The following is a 21,706-nucleotide window of genomic DNA, read 5'->3' on the forward strand; positions in this document are numbered from 1 at the left end:
GGCATATTTAAAAAAAAGATGGGGAAAATAATCCCGCCTCAATGCAAGAAATAGCATGTGAAGTTCTAAAAGGAAAATAAACAGTAAAAAACCCATGTAAATCAGACAATGAAATACAGATATTACAAACAGATTTCAGAACTGCTAAATGCTGCAATTCTGAAGGAGAACATTGTCTCATGTGTCATCTGTTTTCTTCTCTTTTTTCCTTTTTTCAAATAATGCAGAGATCAGAACAGAAGTACTTTTGCATGCCATCCTGACCAAAAGAAAGATGAAGGGAAAGAAATACATGCATCCTGAAGTTAATCCTCTATTACAAAATATCTGTTGATTAACAGAAACACACATCTAAGTCACAACATTGTGTGAATACCAGCGACAGGCAGATTTAAAGAATGGCAATTTTACAATGCACTGCTAATTAGAGCTTCATAGTGTTACAAAGCAAACTGGTGTTACTTTACATTGTTGCTGATGTTTTCTCTCTAGTTCTTGGTTTGTTATTATGAACCAGATTTATGGGCATTCTTAGAAGATCACTCTGTATTCCCTCAAAAATGAAGTTACTGCATTTGCTGTGCACACATACGCAAGAGAGAAGAGGAAAACTGACACATCAGCACTAGGATTTCTTCTCATGCATGTGCTCTCACTAGCTCCCATTTCCTGAGCTTCCCTTCTAAACCTCTGCAGTGGCCTTGAATTTACATTTCCACACACTCACAGTACAAACAGGCCATGTAACACAGCCCTAACTGTCTCCAGTTATAGGGGTGCTCTTTAAGATTAAATGGTACACATTTCACCCATCATATCATGGGCATGAACCTTTTCTCCACATAAATATCAACTTCCTGAAAATATTATTGTTTTCTCTGAAACAATAAAGCCACCCCTTTATTTCCTTACAATTAAATGCCTCCTGGTGCTACGAGAACAAGTCCATTTTTTTCCAAGGGAGTGGAGACCATCAGGTTTCTGATTCTCATGTAAAAGACAAACCTTTGGCTGGGCAATCAGTACCACCCACCTTCCCACTCTCTTCACTCTGCTCCAGCTTCTCTCTCCTTTCTTTTGAAGAACATAAGGATCTGGATCACAGTTTCACAAAATGCATTCACACACACTCAGCATATGGGAGACTCCCTGTGAAACTGCATCAGAACAGCAGTGCAAATACAGGTCCATGTACAACACCAAAGCTACAGCTAATTCATTGTTCTGTAAGCTGCACCTAAACACAGTAAGGTGAACCGTCAATAAGCAGTCTGAGTTTGAAATTGAAAGGGACTACACTGTAAAATTTGAGGTGTTTAAATAAAAATTTAGATTTAGAAAGTCTAAGTAAAAGAAGCAAAAGAACCCAACAGAAGTGCAAAAATACCATCAAATTGTAATTGTCCAGAAATGGTACAATTTGCGCAATCAAGGAGATACATTAAATACTGAGGTTTGGTTTTTTTGGTTTTTTTTTTTTTTACAATAAACTTACCTATAGGATTTCTGTCAAAAAACAAGACAGGGGCTTTCAAAATGGATTGAAACATTTTGTTGTGCAAATTCTGACCAGAATTGACAAGAACTTGAAACACCAGAAGACTTCTTATTATGCCAAATAGTATTGTAGCCACTGTTAAACCTGAAATAAAAAAAAAATCAAAAAAAAATCAAAAAACAACAACAGAACATGAATGGAGACTCCAAAAAGATATGGGTATTTCAGGAGAAAAAAAAGTTAAAAATAAGATTGCACTAAAACCAAATTCTCTGGACTTCTGCATATAGCAAGAATCCAAACTTAAGCCTAGGGGGACTCAGACTGAGTGCAGAACACAGATACACTTGTCACTAGCTTCAGTTACTATCACAGAATCAATTTAATCCATTTCTCTTTTTTCTGTTTGAAAGAACTGGTACTTCATAGAAATGTAGGAAATGTCTGTTAACCCATGAGATAAATGCATATTGAAACTTTCTGCATAACAGCATTACTAAAAAATTCATTTTGCAGTGCCATGTATAATTGTGGCTGGCACAGGTCACTGTGAAGATTCAACACTTGCCAGCAGGTATTAAACAAGTAATATATACATGGCTATTTAGACACAACCTTGAGTTACTCCCAATCAGTCCAAACCACTCATGCCATTCTTCCCCTTGTAAAACACACCAAATCACATAAATTATGTGTCTTTCACACTATGTAAGATGCATTCCTTATGCCATGAGAAGAAACAGTCCTTGTAGGGAACTGGTGTGCAGACTCTTTTGCTTCTCTTCTGGGCACGTCTCTGCTTACAAGACAAGGGTGCTATAGGGCAAAAAACTGAAATAAATAATGAGATTGCTGTTGCTCTGTTTGCTGCGCATAATCTCCAATGTGGCTGCTCAAATTCCCTGTCAATGAGAGTGAACAGTGAAGGTCTAAACCTTAGATTTAGCAGAGCTTTCAGGCTCTACGTGTTCTGCTTCAGAAGGCAGCACAGCTACCTCAGGTCTTGAGGACACGCTGAAGTTAGACCCCAACTACCAGCAGAAAACCTTGCCTATTCTCAGGGCAGGTTAAAATCCTACACAATTCAGGAACAGCTAGAGTAACAGTGGGAAAGAGGGAGGTTTTAAATTATGTGAAATGGTTAAGCTATCCCATATGCTTCCTTCTGTATCCTCCCAGGGAGTAAATAAAGGTATCATCACTATTTCATTTGTCTTCTTGCAGTTTATTGCTCACATTCTGGTGGCTGGGATGAGAGTTTTTTTGCCTTGTCCCAGCTGCTGTATCCCAGGCCAGGAGAAGACAATTTTTCCAAGAATAACTGCACATACCCAAACAGGAAAGCTGGGTCATGCAAAAAGGGAGCAGGAGAGGCATGAAGCAGGAGGCTGTGACACAGCCCATTCCTAACAGCAGTCTCTGGGAGCAACATGAGGAGAGGGACCACATCCTGGAAACCCCACATTTCTGTACAGCTCTACTCAGGCCTGGAAGCTGCTGGAAGCTGTTGGTACAACCCTCCCAGAACAGACCTAATGGCTGGGGAGAAGGGAAACAAGACATGCTTCCAAGTCCTTCACTTGGTCTGTCTCTGCTTTCCCTGTTCATGAGCTCAGAACCTCAGTATGAGAGAGACAAGGGCTCTTTGCATGTTTGCCTTATAGAAGAGGCGTGGAATTGGCACCCCATTTCTGGCCAGCAGTGCTCCCTATTACTCTTTGAAGAGCAATTTTACTCTTCAAAATCTTTGTTTCACAGAAGCAACAAGGACTAAGAATGAACTACTACAGTGGACTTGTTTTTTCAAACATTGACAATCAGAAATAAAAATGTTAAATTGTTTTACTCTTTAGATTATAAAAAAAGGTAAGTTGGATTAGTATGTATTTCCTGTAAAATGCACTACCTTTTTATAACTTTGTCAACTCCACTTACAATTTTGTGTAGATAAGTCAATGCTGTCTGTTCAACAATTGCAAATATTGAACAGAGTCAACTGTCATCTAAAAGTTTCAATATAAAGGTAGCTTTTGTTGTTCTGCTATCTAGAGCAAAATATTCTTTTAAGAATAAAATTTTCACTAATGTGGTTTAGGCTACCTGGTTAGAGAAAATGAAATTTGCCACATTTAATCACACTGCGCAGTCCACTGGAACAGTTCAGGAAATAAGACATTACATACACAGAGAAAATAAGAGCCAAGTTCATCTGGCTCCTAAATTGTTGCTTCCCAGGCCAAACACAATGTTCTCTGTCAGCCACTCAGATCACATGGATTCCAGAAAACAAACTAAACAAAAAATCCTGCACCTATTCTCTCACCCATGGAGATGTTTCTGAATACATTCAATGCATATTCCTCTGGCATTGCACCTGTTTTCTCACACCAACCATTTACATCTCCATGAAGAAATTACCATGCCATATAAAACCATGCATCACTAAGAGTGTTAAACAGCAGAATCTGAGAGCATGCACATGATTCTTCTGTGGCAATTTTTACTACATCTCAGAGCAGTTTTTCAAGATGTTTGGATGCCTGAATGCAAGGATCAACGCCCTTTTCTGAATATTCAGAAGCATAATGCTACCTATTGAAATATATTGAAATGCTTTTTAACAACCTGCTTTGCATACCCATCTAGGATGCCTTTTAAAAGCTTGTTCTTTTTCTATGGCACTTCAGAAGAAATGTAGCCATGCCAAGTTTTAGAACAGCACAAAACAAAGATCCATTTCTAATCCCTCTTGCCATCCATATAATGACTGAAGATTTAGCTCAATTACTTACTAATATATAGACAATAACTCCAACCTTAATGTGACTGACTTTTCAGATACTCAATTCCTGATTTACTTTCCAAAATCCAGCCAAAGCAATTAAAGACTCTGCATTCAACCTATTTCTTCTGTCAGATTTATTTTATTTATTGCAACCTATTTAATCAGAAAACAAGACTCAGGCTTTTAATCTGTTAAGACATTGCTCAGTTACTGCTAGAAATCACATTCCCCCACGCATTGCTTTGCACCTCTCAATAATCTATATCAGATAATAAATAGTTCTTAAGACACAAACATACACACACACATGCCTCTGCAATTACCTGCATAAATTCCCAAATAAAAGTTAAGGTCTAGATCAGGCACTTTTGTTCCATTATTTCCATTTGTTGTGAGATTCAACTTTTCTTGATGATTTGCCCTGTGGAAATGCACACAGAAGATAACCATCATAAAATAAGTGCATTTAGCTGTTTCTAGATTAAATTCTTTAGTTGAAATCTTTAGTTCAAAAGATCTCATGTATTGATGCTGTCATGCATCACAACATGAATAGATGCAATTACAGGCTACATGTAGCATAAAGTTTTAATTTTTTCCCCCCAAAAAAAGAAGTGGAAATCAGAGGAAGATCTGAAGTATTCTAGAGCAGGTTCCATTCCTCTTCAACTAAACAAACAGCAATTGACTGAAAAGGCAGAAACAACCAGCCACTTTTTATCACCAACTTACCAGTATGAAAGCCACCAGTCCTGGAGCACATAGGCCACCTTGAGCAAAAGAAGCAAATACAAGAATCATCTCACAAAATTTAAAAAAAAATAGAAAATTAAATTTCCTTGCTATTCTTTCAAGCTCTCTGGGAAAACATCACATATTCAGAAAAGTATGCCATCCAGTCTTTCAAGACCAGCAGCAATTTGCCAAGCACATTAGAAGGTGCTCTACAAAGAAAGAAGTTACCTTAAATTACCTTACATGTTAGCAAGCTAAAGGAAAGCAATACACTTTAGCAAACAAAATATAGTAGCTCTACCTAATGTATGTTAATTGAACTTTAAAGAACTCATTTTCTCAGTTCCTAAATTTGCTACAAGAGATATTCCAAAATGCTTTTTGATTAACAAACTTTCTGATGTTACCAGTCCAGAAATTTGTGTTTACAGGAGATAATTACCAGAAACAGGGTTGAAGGAAGATGAGAGAGGAGAGGGAGGGAAAAACTCCTTCTGCCACCTTCCTTCTGTGACAAAAGGTGACTACAAACATGTAACAGGGTTTTTAATCTCAAAATACACTTCTGTTCATGTGAATCTGAAGTTGTGGGCAGTCTACTACAGAGATCTGATCTTGCTTAGCTAACTTTCCAACAGACTCAATTCAAGGACAAGCAAGAAGTAAGATGTTAAAATATATAGACTATTTTTTTTACAGCCAAGAAAAATAATTTCCATGAAATGAATTTGAGCCTTCTCAGCAAAAAACAGAAAAAGGTTCACGAAAGCTATCCTCACTCAGCTTCCTCAGCTCACCATTGCTTTCAGTAAGTTTGTAAATAACTTTGTTTAAAAACTCATCTACATACCTGCTACAGTCTGCATCACACAAAATATTTGCCTATGCTCTTCCTTCCTTTCTCATTCTGCTAAACAGTGACCCTCCACCTAAACTTTTCACATGATCTGCACTTACCAACAGGTGAGCTGCTCTTTGAACACTTCTGTCAGGCTCTTGTCCTCCCACACCCAGTACATCTCTTTACCCTCCTCAACTGGAAACACTCTGTTTTTTAACACCACTTTTATACACTTTATTATTTTCTTCTCTTTCTAAACAAAGTACACTGGCTTATAATTTTCATGCCATATTGTCACCAAAATAATTATTTTAGTGAGTTATTAAAATTGTTGGAATAAGGATCAGTATAAGACCTCTCAATGCCGTATCAAAAATTCCATGCTGACACTTGGGTATGCTACAAAATTATTAAAGAACACCCAAACATTTTAGACTAAACATTACAGCACCAAGTATGCACCGTATTTAAAAAAAAAAAAAATAAAAATAGAGCAGAAAAAGATCTCACAAACTCAAAATTCATTCAATACTATTTGTGGCTTCCAACAACTTACCTGTGCCAAAATATTAAATAATAAGAGTATAAAAATCACAAAGTAGTTTGCTCCTGCAGAGAAGTATTTTCTGTAAACTTTAAAGCTTATTTTTCCCTCATGTCGACTCTCCTCTGGCACTGCAGCCAGTGCATTTTCACCCTGAAAGAAAATCCATAGAATAAACCCCATCAATCTTGTAGTTACAGATTCAGACTAAGCCAGTAGGTTCAAAATTAGCAAACAATTAAACAAGGAGATAAAGTGATTGTGCATATAAAAACTTTAAATATTGAACTATAGCTATGACAAAAAAATTAGTCTCAGTGCCCCAATACTGAAAAAGCTACTCTGCGAAGCAACACTTCAAGGATTTTATTTGGCATTGGCTCACCAAATATACCACAACTTCATATATAGCCAGAAATATTTACTCTGACCACTATGTGGGTTCTTTTTTTCTTATATAGCACATTCGTGCATAACAGCTCCACAAATTAAGGCCTTCACTCAGGGAAGATTCTGTTTTCAGAAAGCAAATGTGGGCAACCTTTCCTTCCCTGAAAAGCATTTAAGGTAAATACTCTTCTACAAGTATGTACCATAATCAACCAATCTATACTTGAGACTTACAAATTATCAACAAAGTTCTAATCATCTCCTTGTAAATAAGAACAAAGCATCTATTAATAGGGAAAATAACTGAAATGATAAATGGGAAGTCATAGTAAGCAAACAATGGATGGGGGACGCTAAAAAACAGAGAAGGAAAAAATGATACAGGCATAAAGAAGGTAAAAGAACTATACAAATTAATAAAATCAGGCATCTTTTAAAAATTTTACAGTATATGCAATATAAAAACTAGTGGCAATTAGTGGACATGTAACAGTTGATTTTGTTGCCACAAGGCATGGCTGTACAAAAGCAGTGGAATCAAGAGACCTGATAGACATAAAAAGAGAAATGCAAGCTACAAATCCATAGAAGGTGAGAAGCCTATATTTCTTTTTGTTTCTCCAGCCACCACACCTTCCCACTTCTCCCCATCCCCATTCAACAGTATTGATGCTGCTAAGAAGCTTGGTACACCTCCATAAATTTAAGAGAATTTATGACTGGAATTGCCACTGGGGCATTAATTATATAAGTTCACTGCTTTGGAGCATAAAACCATTCCTCAAAAAGGCATTAAAAGGTCCATAGCTTTTTTTTTTTTTTTTAATCTCACTGCTTTTCACCATAGAGAAGAAACAGAGATAATACAGACCTACAGCATAGGGGTGACAAGCATCAGGGACATACAGGGAATGCTTGTTCCATGGATGCAGTGCTAGCACAAGCCTAGCAGGGTTACAGGGAGCCTGCACTGATTGATGGGAATGCAAACACACCAGCAGAAGGCAACCTCTGGTACAGAAACTTCAGGGTTGCTTTTGCATTGGGCAGGCCAAGAGATAAGGAGGCACCTGGAAGTCACACTGGCACCCTACAAAGCCTTCTGTTTCCACCACCAAAAGAGAGCAAGGCAGCAGCGTCCCAGGATCACCCCCGCAGGCCAGCTCAAGATCATGTGGGTATGTTTATGGGCATGTTGATGCCAGCCATGCAAACACAGACTTTGCATAAAGCCACAGCTTCTACATGCACTTCCCAGAGCTCAGGACTTCAGGGAAAGTGTTCATTTCAGTTCAACACTGCACAAACACACCCAATACAGCGGGACTGGTCCTTTACAGCACTGCTGTCAGAGGGCAGGCTGAAAGAAGCACAGTGTGGTGGCTCTGGACTCACACAAGGAATGCTCCCAGCACTCAGCAGAGCTGATGCTGAACTGCACAGGCTGACTCTGCTGGGTTTGAACAGCCCCACGCTCAGCTGTGAGCTGCCAGCCAAGCACAGCCAGGCAGGTTCTCCACAGGCGAGCTCTCACCTGATAATGCAATTCAGTAATCCCTGAAATCCCAATGCTGCAGGGAAAGCCCATATCAAAATTTAAGTTAAAAACCAGCCAGACAAGAATCAAGACACCTCTCTCCTCTGAGCACTCACAGGTGGTTGTTCCACGGCTCCATCTTTCTGCGAGGGGACGGACGAATCCTGGGACAAGACAGAGGACTCCGAGAAGGTTCGGTTCCGGGCAGACTTCAGGTTGGGGGTTCCTGGAACTGACAGCTGCTCTACCACCTCCTCATCTTTTTTCAAAAGGGAAGCAAAGTCGATGCCAGATTTCTGGAACTCTGCATATGTACCTTTCCCCACCGTTTTACCCTACAATCAATACAAAGTTTTAGTACCTTCATTATATACTTTGCATAATGGACAATTTTTCTTACCAGTCCTTGCTACCTCTGGGGTTCTGCAGTTGCTGGGCACACATCCCACTGCAGTAACTGAGCTGAAGCCTCTATGAGTTCCTCACTTAGAAGAGCAGAAACAAGCTCTTTAAGCTCTGACCAGAAACCTTGTAGCAGCTAACAGGGCCAACAAACAAACAGGATGAGAACAACCTCAGTTACAGCCAGGGGAGAATCACTTCCCTGGAGAAGCTGTGGGACATGCCAAGCCCTGCAGCTTCAGGACAACCTATTAAACCACACACACAACCATCAGTCTTTTTATATTGCTCCATCCCAGGGGAAAACACCATCTCCATTTTCTGATCCTCACAGAACCTTACAAGGAGCAACACTGGCCATGTCCACATTTCTTTCAGCTCTACCACAAACTCATTTCTCAAGAGCTACTGAAATTTTTCAAGCAATCTGAAAGTAAAAGAGGAACAGTGCCCTTTTGCACCATTGTGATGCATCAGAAGTAATTTCAAATATTTCACTACCCAGCCTTAAAAAAAAAACAGGAAAAAAAGCCCCAACTGCAGTCCTTGCATTTCCCCTCTGTCTCTCAGTATCTGGTACAATAAAGATGGGAAGGAACCAGCTGTACTGAAGGCATGCCTGAGACTATGTCTCAGTCTTAATTTAAAAATTGATTTGTTGCAAAATTAACACAGTTCTTAATTCACGCAGAAGTGTAAGGAACAAAAACAAAAGCAAAACATTAACACAGTCTCAGAGTATATTAAATTTGAAGGAAGGGAAGGCTAAAACTTTTATTTCAAAACCAGAAAAAGTGTTTGAAGAAATAAGTATTACTAATGCAAGATTATTTACATGCATGACAAAATTCAGCAACAGATTTTTCAGGGAAGGTATTCCAAGAAAAATAAACTTATTAATAATTGTAAAACTTGATATGTAGTCATAAGTAGACAGAAAATACACTTACAAACTAAAAATTAAAACCTTTTTTTTTCCTTTCTTAGATTAAAAAGGATAATGAAAAAATATAAGTATAGATATTAAAATTACTTACATCCTTTAAAATTAGAATCTGATTTGCAGCATGGAGATATTGCAACTGGTGAGTGACCAAAACAGAAATCTTCTGACGTAAGGCTTGACAAATACATCTGCAAAGAGATGGAAAGATTAATGAAAATTAAATGTCCTAGAAGACTTTATTTATTTCTGGAAAACCTCTTCTATTCAATTTCTCAGTTTTTAAAATAAGAAGATGACCATGCTTACTAGATTTATGAAAACTATATAAAACCTTAACAAAACATGTTCCTCATTTAATTTCTTAAGTTTTCAAGCTAGGGAAAAGATATATAATTATTTCTGATCTGCAAAAAAAGAGGAGGCAATAAGACATTTCATTAAAGTTGTCTTAAACATTCTTGCAACAAATGTACATGTCATAAGCTGAATTGCAAATTTTTAAAAATTATTCTAAAGGAAAGAGAAAGAAGGGCAAGATACTGTGTTAAATTATGGAGAAATAGAGCCAGTAAATGTATGTCTTCTTTGAGAGAAGCTTTCAGACCAGCTGTAACACTGAGCCACAGAGACTCTTCTGGAGAATTACACAGTACTACTGATTTAAGGAAAAAAAACTCATAACATTCCAAAATAGTCCATAAATGTTTATTTTTACAACAGGCTCACTAAGGCTTAGTTTCATCATCCATCTGCTTTTAGAAATACTGTTCTGTATGACTGAAGAACAACAACCAGGTGAAAAGCCCAATTCTAAGCGAATGACGATCTGAGGTGTGTCCCTTTCTCACTGATGAGACAGAGAACCCACTGAAAGCCTTCTCAGCAGGGGATGTGACTGGCCCAAGAGTTCAGACATCTGCTGGAGCCAGCCCAGCACTGCCACAACATACTTATCTGTCTTTTAAAACCCAGATGGTTCACCTTCCCTGGGACTGTCCACTACTCTTCAGAGGCACACTTGGTTAGACTGTGAGCTCACTTCATGCATGACAACAGGACAAACTGCTGCACCAACTCCACTGTCACATTTATTACATGCACAAGCACACACACAACTATGCACACAGTCACACCAGATCCAGACGGAGAACACCGCAAGAACACTCCAGCCTCTCTGGAGTACAAGAAAAAGCGAGATGAAGGGACTGTGAAAGTTGCATCCTCTTCCCCAACTAAGAATCAATTTAAACGTAAAAATGTTCCTGGCAGAAGTTAAATGGGTTCTTCTCCATGTTTAAGCTAAACAGAAATCACAACACCCTTGAAAATGTATTCCAGGGACAAGCTACCCTTGCCGCCATAATTTTTTTCTCTGAAGCTCAAGTTTAAGTCCTTTGATGCAATTTCAATCCATTACATCCCCAAGGGCCCCTAGACCAGTTCATTCCTGTGTACAAGGTCCCTTCATACTTGAAGTCCTCCAGACATGAAAGAAAAACAAATAGAAGTAATAAAGAAGTCTCCCAAATAGACTTTTCTTTTAAGTTGCAGATAGCTTTCTATTTTGCCTCCCTGCCCTGGACCTGAATGTTCCTGACTGCATATACTGGAGTATGAAGCTGGTCTATACATTTTTTGAAGGGCACAAAATTGAAACATTATTTCAACTGAGACTTTACATCTACAAAGCATAACAGGAGTATTATTTCAGTTGCACTGCCACATACAGCACTAGTCATAAATACCAAGGTCCCATTTCCTTAACAAGAGCACGACATTGCTGAGTCATACTGGGTTTGCCATCTACAACACTCTACACCTCCTTTTCCACACTACTGCTCCCTGCTCGTTGTACCTTCATGGACTCAACATCTAGCACTTCACCCTGCTGCATGCACCTACTAATTCACATCCCACAGCCAAAACATCATCAGAAATACCAGAATCGGGACAGACCTCTCTAGAAACTACACTCTTCCGATTCAACAAAAATAAGCAAAGAGTATTTTAAGTTAACAAACTTAAGTAACAGGATGATATAACTCATTTGAAAAACCCACTGCACTTTGACAGCAAACTGCTACAGAATTAAAAAATAATTAGCTTGAGCTTTGATAGTGCAGAGCATGAAGCAGGAGACACTGAGAAGGGGGCCCACAACAACACAGTGCTCCCCTATGCACAGGCAGAGTCTTTGCACTTTGTGCATACAAATCCTCATTTGTTCTTCCTTCCCTATCAGTTCTGCTTTTCTTTGAGACAAGTTTTCCTTCAATCTTTTTTAAGTTTTTATCTCCAAGAACCAGCTTTCTTTCACCTCTGCAAAATGTCTCTTCTTTAATGATTCTACTTTCTTCCTTACCATTTTTTCTCCCTCTCCTTTTTGGAAGTTTGCACGCAATTTTAACTTTACTCTAGTTAATACTTGTATTCATTTCAATGAAAATAACCACTGAAATGAAATTAAAGCACATGCATAAGTGCTCACAGGCATAAACCTTTTGTTACATTAATTTACTTCCTATATTTGTTTTCCTCTCCCTTCCATTTAAATTTAAGCAGTTTAGGGAGAACAACCCCCCAGTTAGTTTTGCACATTTCAAAATATACAAAATTTTTAAAAAAGGTACTATGCTTGCTAGAGACAAAAAAACCCCATACCCTACACATTCTACTCTGCTGTCTCTTTTTCTACTCTGCTGCTTCTGCTTCTATGCCTACCTTGATAATGATTTATCTCCATCTCATGACAAGTCCCAGTCACACATAAATACAACTGGTCCACAAAATCCATTTACCTATTCCAGGCATCAGGTAGCACTGGATGGCTGGAGAAAGTACACCGGGAGATTCTTCCTCTGGCATCCATTTCCAGCCTCCAGAGTCCATATATTAGGAACTTTCTGAGCCAGAGATCCTGGTGTTTCAGAACTTTTTCTATGTGAATTTTGTCTAATACTAGGAATGATGTGCATACCACTCCCAAGAACCATGACAACTTTAGGTCTTTTAGGCCTTATTTTAAAAGATTTCTAAACTGTCCTGCAACTCTGTCTACTCTCACAAGCACAGAGGAGAAAGAAAGAAAGAAATCAAGCTGATAATCAACTGAGACTTGTACACAGCTCCTGTCACTGAAAAAGATACACAGGAAGTAACAATACCTAGAGAAAGGCATGCCCCAATAGACTGATGAAATATAAATCTCACTCTTAAACACATGACTTTTGAGTCAATACTGCTGGTGGGACACAATTTTATCTCTATCTAAAAGTGATCTGAAACAATATGATATAGATAAAAAGGGAAAGTAGGAAATTCCTTGAGATCCAAGTGCAATTGAACAATTTTCTTAGAAATCCCCATCTGCTCCAAACTTCACCATACAAAGAAATGTGCTCCTGGATCTGTGATGGCTGTCCCTCATTTTGAAACTAGAGTTCTCAAACTATTGGATTTCCTAAAAGTGAATTAAAAGCCTACTATTAACTATCAAGAACCCACAGGAAAAAAGGCAACAAATAACACAAAAATAGGAACTCTTCAGTTTATACCTTCCAAGGAATCTGACCAGGAAAGAGGAATTAATTGAAAAACTGCCTTTATCTACTCCATCATCCACAGAATTACTTGTCTGAATCACGAAGAAATTCTTAAGAGCCAAAGTCCTTTATTAATAATATCATGGTCTCTTTTCCCACTGGAGCTGTGCTACTTGCATTCTTTCTCATTTGAAAACTATTTATATATTTTAAACTACTTACTGCAGTAGCTGAATAGAATACAAAAAAGCAGCAAATGTAATGAACCAGCCACCCACATGCCATAGCTTTGGGGAATTACTAGGAACATACCTATCTTTGTAAACACACACACTAGACACTTGTAAAAAAAATAAACTTTAACATAAAATTGCAAGAAAAAAAAGTGAGTGAACTGAACAATATCCACTTCAGATTCTCATTAAAAAATCCCCTGCTTCTTCCATCTCATCCATTGTTTTAAGCCTCGTGGTTTGGACTCCTGGGGGAGCAGCCTGCATGAAGTGGTGTTTTGGACATTCCTCAGCACCATGTTCTAAGAAATCATTCTTGCCCAAGTGCTCTCTGTCTTCTCCACATTTCTAGCACTATTCAGGAAGCACTAAAGTACATGCCTTGCCTTGTTTCTCAAAGCAAATTACTTAACATAATGCTCTCCCCACTACCCCCAGTACCTTTACAGATTCCAGGGAGGCCTCAGAAGACAACTTCTGTTTGTAATAAACTCCCCCTAAAGTCTTGTGTAGGGAGGCATTGCTTGGTTTTCCTTCCCAGTACTACTACACCCAGCCCATTTTCTTAAAAATGCTTTCATTCTACTTCTTTGTGTTTTGCTCAATCTGATCTGGAGTTGTGGAGAAAAAATGAAAGTACAGAAACAACCCCAGCTACTTGTCTGAGTTTCAAATTCTCTGAGATAACCTCTTTATTCCTCCTCATCTTATCAGCAAAACACAGTGCAATGGCTTCTATCTCCTCTATAGTTTTGCACATGCAAAAAATCCACATTTGCAGGTTTGCAGTAGAATGCAGATGCTGCCAGTGTCACAGCTCACATGAAAAGTAGAGCAAGCTGAAGAGGCAGCCTGCCCTCCTCCACAAGGCACCAGGGCACTTTCTCATCTCCCTCTTCAAGAAGAGACCTTAAGGCTTCAGGGAGAGACAGGGGAACAGCTCAGGTGGGTGCACTTTCAGAACTCAGGCACTGATACAGTCAGATGCTGGAGTTGCAGAGAGATCTTGTGCAGAAACAGAAAAGCAGCAGATGAAGCCTAGAAAGCTTCAACAGGCATTAAAGGAATGTGATAGTGCATGTGAACTACAGAGGTGATGAACTCCATCTGTCAGTCGTGGCAGCTGAAAAATGAACGTAAAGCCCATGCAGCATAAAACTCTTACTCCACACCAACAGACAGAAACAAACAATAGCCTTTTGAAAACATCAGTAAAATAAAGCAACATGTTAAAGGGGTTTCAGAGGGTCCAGATTTGAAACCGCCAACATCAACAGGATGTACAACTTTCAAATTTAAATACTAAAAGCTTCCCTGTATGGGGAAAAAAAGAACATTCATGCCACTGCTACTCAGTGCAATTTCTACGACCATTTCTGCAAGATTTCTGCAAGTTTTTATGATTACCTAGGGGAGGACAGGAGAGAACAATAGTAAAACCAAATTAATTCATGTATTTGGAGCATGGAATTCAAAGGATGCAAGTATGCTAAACAAAACACATTTGCTGAAGGCCTGAACCAAAGACCACTGAATTTCACCAACAGAAGCTTCTTCTAGTAAATTCTAGATTATACCTTTTAACATAGAGAGCTGCAAGCTGTGAAGAAGTAAGGACAAAACACTGGCTGGGACTAACCAAATTATTCTGCAACTCACCTATGTGCCTTAGATTAGACAGTGTCAGAAGGATGGAGAAGAAGAAACTCACTGAAAAGGAAACCTGACTTTTAATGAACTCTCCCCTGTTTCTTTGGAAGTGGGGAAGGGTCCAGCATCCCCCTCTTACATAGTAAATTTATACATTCTCTTTACTTCTGCTTTCTGCTGTCTGCTCTGCAGGCCACATGCCCCGTTTCACCTACCCAGGAGAAACTTCAAGAATCAAAATTAAAAATTATTCAACAGTCTAAGACAGTTCTCTCCTCTCCTTTAGCCAGTTGAATTAAGTGCTTATTACTAGCTAGTAAAGTTGTAGCAAACTAAAAAGAGATTTAAAATCCCACCCCATTTTATTCTTCACTCACTATTAATATTCGTAAACCCCATTATTCATAAACCCCAATACTCATGTATGAAACTCAACATTTTCCTTAAGAAAATGACAGATATTCCCTTAAGAATATTTCTATTTATAGTATCTCCAAAACAGATTTTTACAGGGCTTTTAAAAATAAAGAACAAAGTCAACAAAACATAGAGGGGAAGAAAAAAACCCTGTATCTTCCAATTACATAAAATGGGGGAAAAACAAATCAGAAAGCGAATGTACAAAGTTTTATGAAGAAATCCATGTCCTCAGAAATGCTGTCCCAAGTTTTTTGATAAGGAATTACAATAAAACAGTTGCATTTTATATTAAAATAAAGTAGTAACCTACTTTTCAAACAAATGTCTTCCAACTTCAGCATCTACTGCACTCAGTGGGTCATCCAAAAGATAGATGTCTGCATCTTGATACACGGCTCTGAAAGGTTTAAAGAAATGTCAGTATAACAAAGTCTTACATTAGTTCACTTTAGTCACTGGAATCTGACAATTTATAAATTTTAGAAATAGCAAAAACCACTAGCCTGGCCAGATTTACACGGGCCTTCTGTCCCCCACTCAGAGTAGCTCCACGATCTCCTATTACTGTTAGGTCACCATTTGCCATTAATTCCAAGTCCTGTGAATGTGAAAGAACAGATAAAAATATTTTTAAAATCATTTTAACTTCAAACACTGACAAAGCTGTTTCAATGTTACATTTCTTATTTGAAAAGTACTAATGTAACACATTAAATATAAGGTTTCATACTAAATGTAATATCTGCAGTTGCTTTATGACTCTGTACTTTCAGCAAAGGGTAATTGAGAAAGCAGAAAAAATAGATGAGATCCTAAAGTTCACTTTTTCTACAGCTGTGCCAAAGTAAAGTGCACTACTATCCTTAGTCTTGCAAGGAATATTTATTGGTGATTCAGAAAACCAAATAAAATACCTAACAGTAAAGTTATTAAGCTTTTATTTGAACAAAATTAGCTGTCACAAAAAATAAAAACTGCACTAATTATTATCGGTAAATTATCTTGCCAATATCCCTAAAAAACAGATTGTTTTTATTCTTACTGAAATGTATTCAGGAAAAATAATTACAACATTCATCACACAGATTTGGGACTTCAGTATTGTGGATAAAACAACAAAATTACATAGTGTTGTATGTCATATTATCATATTTCCTATTCAAGAAATACAGAAGTTATACATTAAGCTACAAAACATATTCTGAAAGCTTATTCACAGCTTTTATAAGACACATAAATTTGCAAGAAAACTATGAAAGCAAATCTACCATCAATATGAAGTGGGGATTTTTAAAATGCTGTTTGCTGTCTTTTAAAGTCATTAAAGCCTTAAGTTTAGACAACAACATGACTGAATATCAGCAGGAGACACTAAAACTATCTTCCAAGTGTAAAAATCTTGCAAAAAACGCTCACTACAGTAACCATCTGCTTTTCACCTGTGTTGCTGCTGACAGAAATATCATAACATGCTGCACAAAACCTTTTTAGCTGCCAAGCAAAATGTCTGTTTCTTGACAAATCTGGCTTAATCCTCTTCTATATCTCATGTCACAAACTCCTTTGCACACAAACCTTTCAAATATATTTTTTCATGAAACTACTTGGGTTCAGCAAGTTCTTCAGTACATAGGCCTACGGTTCTTTTGATAACTGTTTGCAATGCATAATATATAGCAAACACAACATTTATTTCAAAGGAAAGCATACAGGATATTTATGAAACTAAAGCCACAAAGAGTGCTAGCTTGATCATTTGTTTTCTGCCTCTTACTGCATTTGCACACACCCCAACCATAACATATGTTAAAAATGGCTAAAATGTAATTATGAAACAGAATAATAGGGAACAGCTTTTCCCAAATTCGTCCGTGCTTCATACGTGCTATACCTCCCCCTAGTGTAAGCTTTGGGAATTAGAAGGGGATGCCTTACACAAGGATAGCAAAAATAATTGCACATTTCTGATGAGCAACAGGAGTCATTTCACATGCTACTTACAACAATTCCATATATTGTACATTGCAGCCTGTACCACAGGCCTGAAAGAATACTAGAATAAAAATTACAATGGAAAGAAAATACACAAGGAGAAAGCCTTACCTTTTTAAGAGCACAGACTTTTAAAACATTTTCGTACTTTTCTTTCTCATATTCCTTGTCAAACAGTATATTACTTCTTACAGTGCCAGAAAACACCCAAGGCTGCTGTGAAACATAGGCAATTCTTCCAGTAACATTTATTGAACCCTTGTCTTTCGGCAGCTCACCAAGTATGGCACTTAAGAGAGAAGACTGAAAAAGATTTTAAAAAAATAAAGTAAAAATTAAAAGGTTTGGTTGCACTAAAGACATCAGAGACTGGGCAGATTTTACTACCACAATGGCTTATTTCACCTTGTGTCTCAAACTACTGCTAAACAGTAGGAAGGCACTAGTCTTCATGCAGTCATGAAGCAACACACAAAATACTGCTGAGCTCCACATCACCTCCTCCCCATCCAAAAGGACATGGGCCTATCCTGAACGCCAGTACTCTGATGCAGAGTGTGTGATTATGCACATAAAGGAACTGTATATTTTCAGGTTGCTAGTTTTCACATTTAATAGAGTCAAAAGCCTCATGGAATGGTATAAATATTAAGACTTACTTTTCCAGCTCCTACAGGACCAATCACAGCCAGTAACTCCCCTCGTCTGACAGTAAACGAAATCTGTTGAAGTGTTGGGGTTTCTAAAGTCTGGAAATTTGAGAAAAAGTCAGGATTTCTCAGCAATGAAATATAAACCATCAAAATGAATATTTAGAAACAGAAAACAATGTGCATGCATCACTGTAAACTACCAGTCCATATGCCCACCATATTTTTAGGCATATGATTTTTGTCTCTTCAGTAATTCACAAATACTTTTAAAAGACCCTCATCCTTCCCCATGAACATGCAACACAGCTAAAAGAGCATTCAAGGAAGAAGGAGGCCAAAGGCAGCAGAAGCAGGGCTGCCTCAGAGCCCACATATCTGGGTGGCAGCCTCAGGAACATGAGCTCTGTGCTGGCCACCACACCAGCATTCCCAGCACAACACACTCAGCCACTCTGAGCACACAGACAAATGGAGAGCTGAGAATATCAGAGCCTCAGGAAAGCCAGGGCTGTGTTTGCCCTAGTCAAGGCTCTACCCAAAGTAAAACCATAAAAATGCCATTTGATTTTACACAACTCCATCTTGTATACTGGATATTCATTTGTACTACCCTAGGAGTGTCAGCTTAATATTCCTTTTTGGTATGCCTATCCTTCACGTTATGGAAGAGCTTATGTCCCAACATATGTTGCACCTCTCCTTTCAAGGTTCCAAAAATGCCTACTTGTGGAAAGAAAGGATGCTCAGGTCTTTAACAGCTATGCTAAACAGCAATTTCTAAGGACCTGGTGCAGCTCCCTCTCATTAAAGCAAAACACCTTTGTAACACAATCTGCCTGCACTTGCATCTTTACCCACACTAAGCATGACTGACACTAAAATACAAACAGTAAAATATATGCATTAAAAAAAAAAACCAAAAGTACTTTATTAAAGGACTAAACAAAAACCCAGCCTTAAGCTCCAAAAACAGAAGAGCAAGGTTAAGAATACCTTAAAATCTCCAGCCACCTTTTGAAGTTCAAGAGGCTGAAAAGGCCACCACCATAACTCCACATAAAAGATGACACAAGCCAAAAATGTTCAGGGACTGCAAAGGAGGAAGCCTGCAATTCATTTCCAATTACTTGGGAAGAAGGAGAAATCCAGTATCCATCCCCATCTGTGATGGCTGGGATAGCTGGGATGGCACACTTGTGCTCACTCATGCCAGAAGAAATCCCTGGCAGGCAGCCCCGCTGCCAGAGCTCTGGGATGCACTGCAGGGCTCACAGGAGATCCTCAGGAGATCCTGCCAGAAGCTGAACTGAGCTCCTTGTGCAGCTCTGCTGAACCACTCCTGCTGCCATTATGGATTTCCACAAGGTGGCACCAACGGGATTTTTTTCCTTTTCTCTGCACAACCTCACCACCCACCCAAGCAGCAGCACCTGACCTCGAAGCTGATTCCTCTGCCCAGAGAGCACAGCTCAGGTGCTCACCTAAGTGCTAAGGTCAGGAGAACTCTACAGATTTTGACCGCCAAAGATTTTATTTTTTTAACACAGTGTTTGCAGTAAGAGAACATATCTCTTCCTAAATCAATGTCTATATAGAAAAAAATAAGCTTTCGGACACACAGGCCCTTCTTCAGGCATCTTGAGGATGTGCTTCTGTATTCACAGAAGTGCAAAGACATTTCCACCCACATCAAAAACTTGAAAAAATATAACCTAAGAGCCAAAAAACATTACAGAAAGATTTTCTTAAAGTTTTTATACTATTACTGCCATACTATACATTATAGCAGTTGGAATTTATCATAGAGCCTACACAAAAGTAGTAATTCAAGCAAACAGCACAGCCACACACACCTAAGAAACATGATATTTTTCCAAAATAGCATTCCTTATAATTAAAGACAATTTGTCCTGAATTCACCACACCCATTTTTAGGCACTAAACTGAGGCACTTAAATTAGAGCACAGACTAACATTACAGCTAAGTACACCTGGCAGCTCATGATCAGAAATGCCCCAGCTCCCTGTGCCCTGTCAGCTTGCTGTGTCTCCAACTTCCCTCCTTCTGCCTAACCTTGCATGTGTTGTTTATGGGACTCAGCTATCAGAAAACTGATCTCATTACAAGTGATTCATTTTCTATTGCTTTATCCCTCCAAGCTGCTTCACCACAAGGTCATACAAACCAGCATTAACAACCAGCACAAGGGAGGCAACAGACAGAGAATGCAAGGACAAGAGGACACAAGAATGATCCCTTCAGGGGAGCAACTCCTTAGCTGAGCTTGGGCAGACCTTACACATCCTACACACAAGAAAATGAAACAGTTCTGCCCACCTAAGGGACACAGAGATCATATATTGCATGAAAGTACTATACTACTTAGGCTTCTCATGTAAGGACTAAAATCACAAAGGATAAATTTGGCCTCTGCTCAAATGCTGAGGTTTTAAATCTCAAGTTGCTCAGTTGAGCAAGACAGACTGTTCTGTAAATTCAAGGAACATCAGTAAAAAGCTGCACTGAAGAATCCCTAGTTCCATGCTGGCATCAGACTAGCCTGTGGTACTCAGATAATACCTGCCTAAGTAAAACAAGAGTGTGACCAGGAAAACAATTGGTTTTGTTTATCTTTTGAGAAACTGTAATACACCATGTTAGCCTGTTTTCCTAAAAGTGTAGCTAATAATTCCTTTTTCACATAAAGTGATTTTGGATTCATGGGTTGCTTCTTGGTTGGTGGTTTTAGTATCGCTTTTGGCACACAATCACTAAAAAATAAAAAAAATTATCATCCTGTTGTAGAGTGTCTGTACAGACATCCAAATGTCTTGAGAAACCCAGTCAGGGTAGCAAGCTAACCCTACTGCTTGACAAAGGATACATATTTATATTACTCCTTTCATAACTTGTCTCTATCAGAACTTACCACTTTTTTCAGTGATCAAGTCTATAAAATTATTTTGCATCATTTTAAGAGTATATAGTAGAAACTTTCTAAGCAGATCCTAACAGTTCTGAGAGAAATACTCTTCTCCCATGCACACTGCAATTCAATATCAAAATGGAAGTTACATTAACAGTTTTGTGGATGGCTTGGTTTGGGTTTTGGTTTTAACTGAAAGGAAACCAGTAATTCCAGTCATGCTACCCTGCTTTATGCAATATAAACAACTAATAAAAAAAAAAAAGTATTTTATGGGAACTTTATGCAACCATTTCCTGTAAATTGTTAATGGTGGTACCAAAGTCAGTTTGAGAAGAAAACAAAGATTAAGCAATACACTGCATTTTGCATTAGAATGTATTCACAATCAACTCTTTCATATCTATTAAAATTTAAAAGCTTGGTCAATGCCTCAGAAATATTGATGACACAGAGAAGTCTGAGAAAGTAAAGCAGAATAAAATAGCAGTTTTCTTTGGCAGCTATGTAGCTACAAGTACATAGATCCTTATCTCATATGTTTTCACACCTGATCTTCCTTGGGCCACAGCACAGGTTGGGGAACAGGGCTTAGAAAGTGAAATATGTGA

At 38.3% G+C, this 21,706-nt stretch overlaps 1 protein-coding gene across 1 annotated transcript in view; it reads right to left on the reverse strand.

Moving 5' to 3' along the window:
- ABCC4 (ATP binding cassette subfamily C member 4) overlaps positions 1-21,706 on the reverse strand; it is a 141,713-nt gene that overhangs the window by 88,129 nt on the left and 31,878 nt on the right. The window contains exons 10-19 of the mRNA XM_058821742.1: positions 18,175-18,264; positions 17,627-17,818; positions 16,027-16,121; positions 15,834-15,920; positions 9,770-9,866; positions 8,447-8,665; positions 6,416-6,556; positions 5,016-5,053; positions 4,607-4,704; positions 1,496-1,642 (exon numbers count right to left, since the gene is read on the reverse strand). Of these exons, the coding sequence (XP_058677725.1) occupies positions 1,496-1,642; positions 4,607-4,704; positions 5,016-5,053; positions 6,416-6,556; positions 8,447-8,665; positions 9,770-9,866; positions 15,834-15,920; positions 16,027-16,121; positions 17,627-17,818; positions 18,175-18,264 (1,204 nt within the window). The remainder of the gene's footprint in view (positions 1-1,495; positions 1,643-4,606; positions 4,705-5,015; positions 5,054-6,415; positions 6,557-8,446; positions 8,666-9,769; positions 9,867-15,833; positions 15,921-16,026; positions 16,122-17,626; positions 17,819-18,174; positions 18,265-21,706) is intronic.

This window comes from Ammospiza caudacuta, chromosome 2 (assembly GCF_027887145.1).
Source record: "Ammospiza caudacuta isolate bAmmCau1 chromosome 2, bAmmCau1.pri, whole genome shotgun sequence".
NCBI lineage: Eukaryota > Metazoa > Chordata > Aves > Passeriformes > Passerellidae > Ammospiza > Ammospiza caudacuta.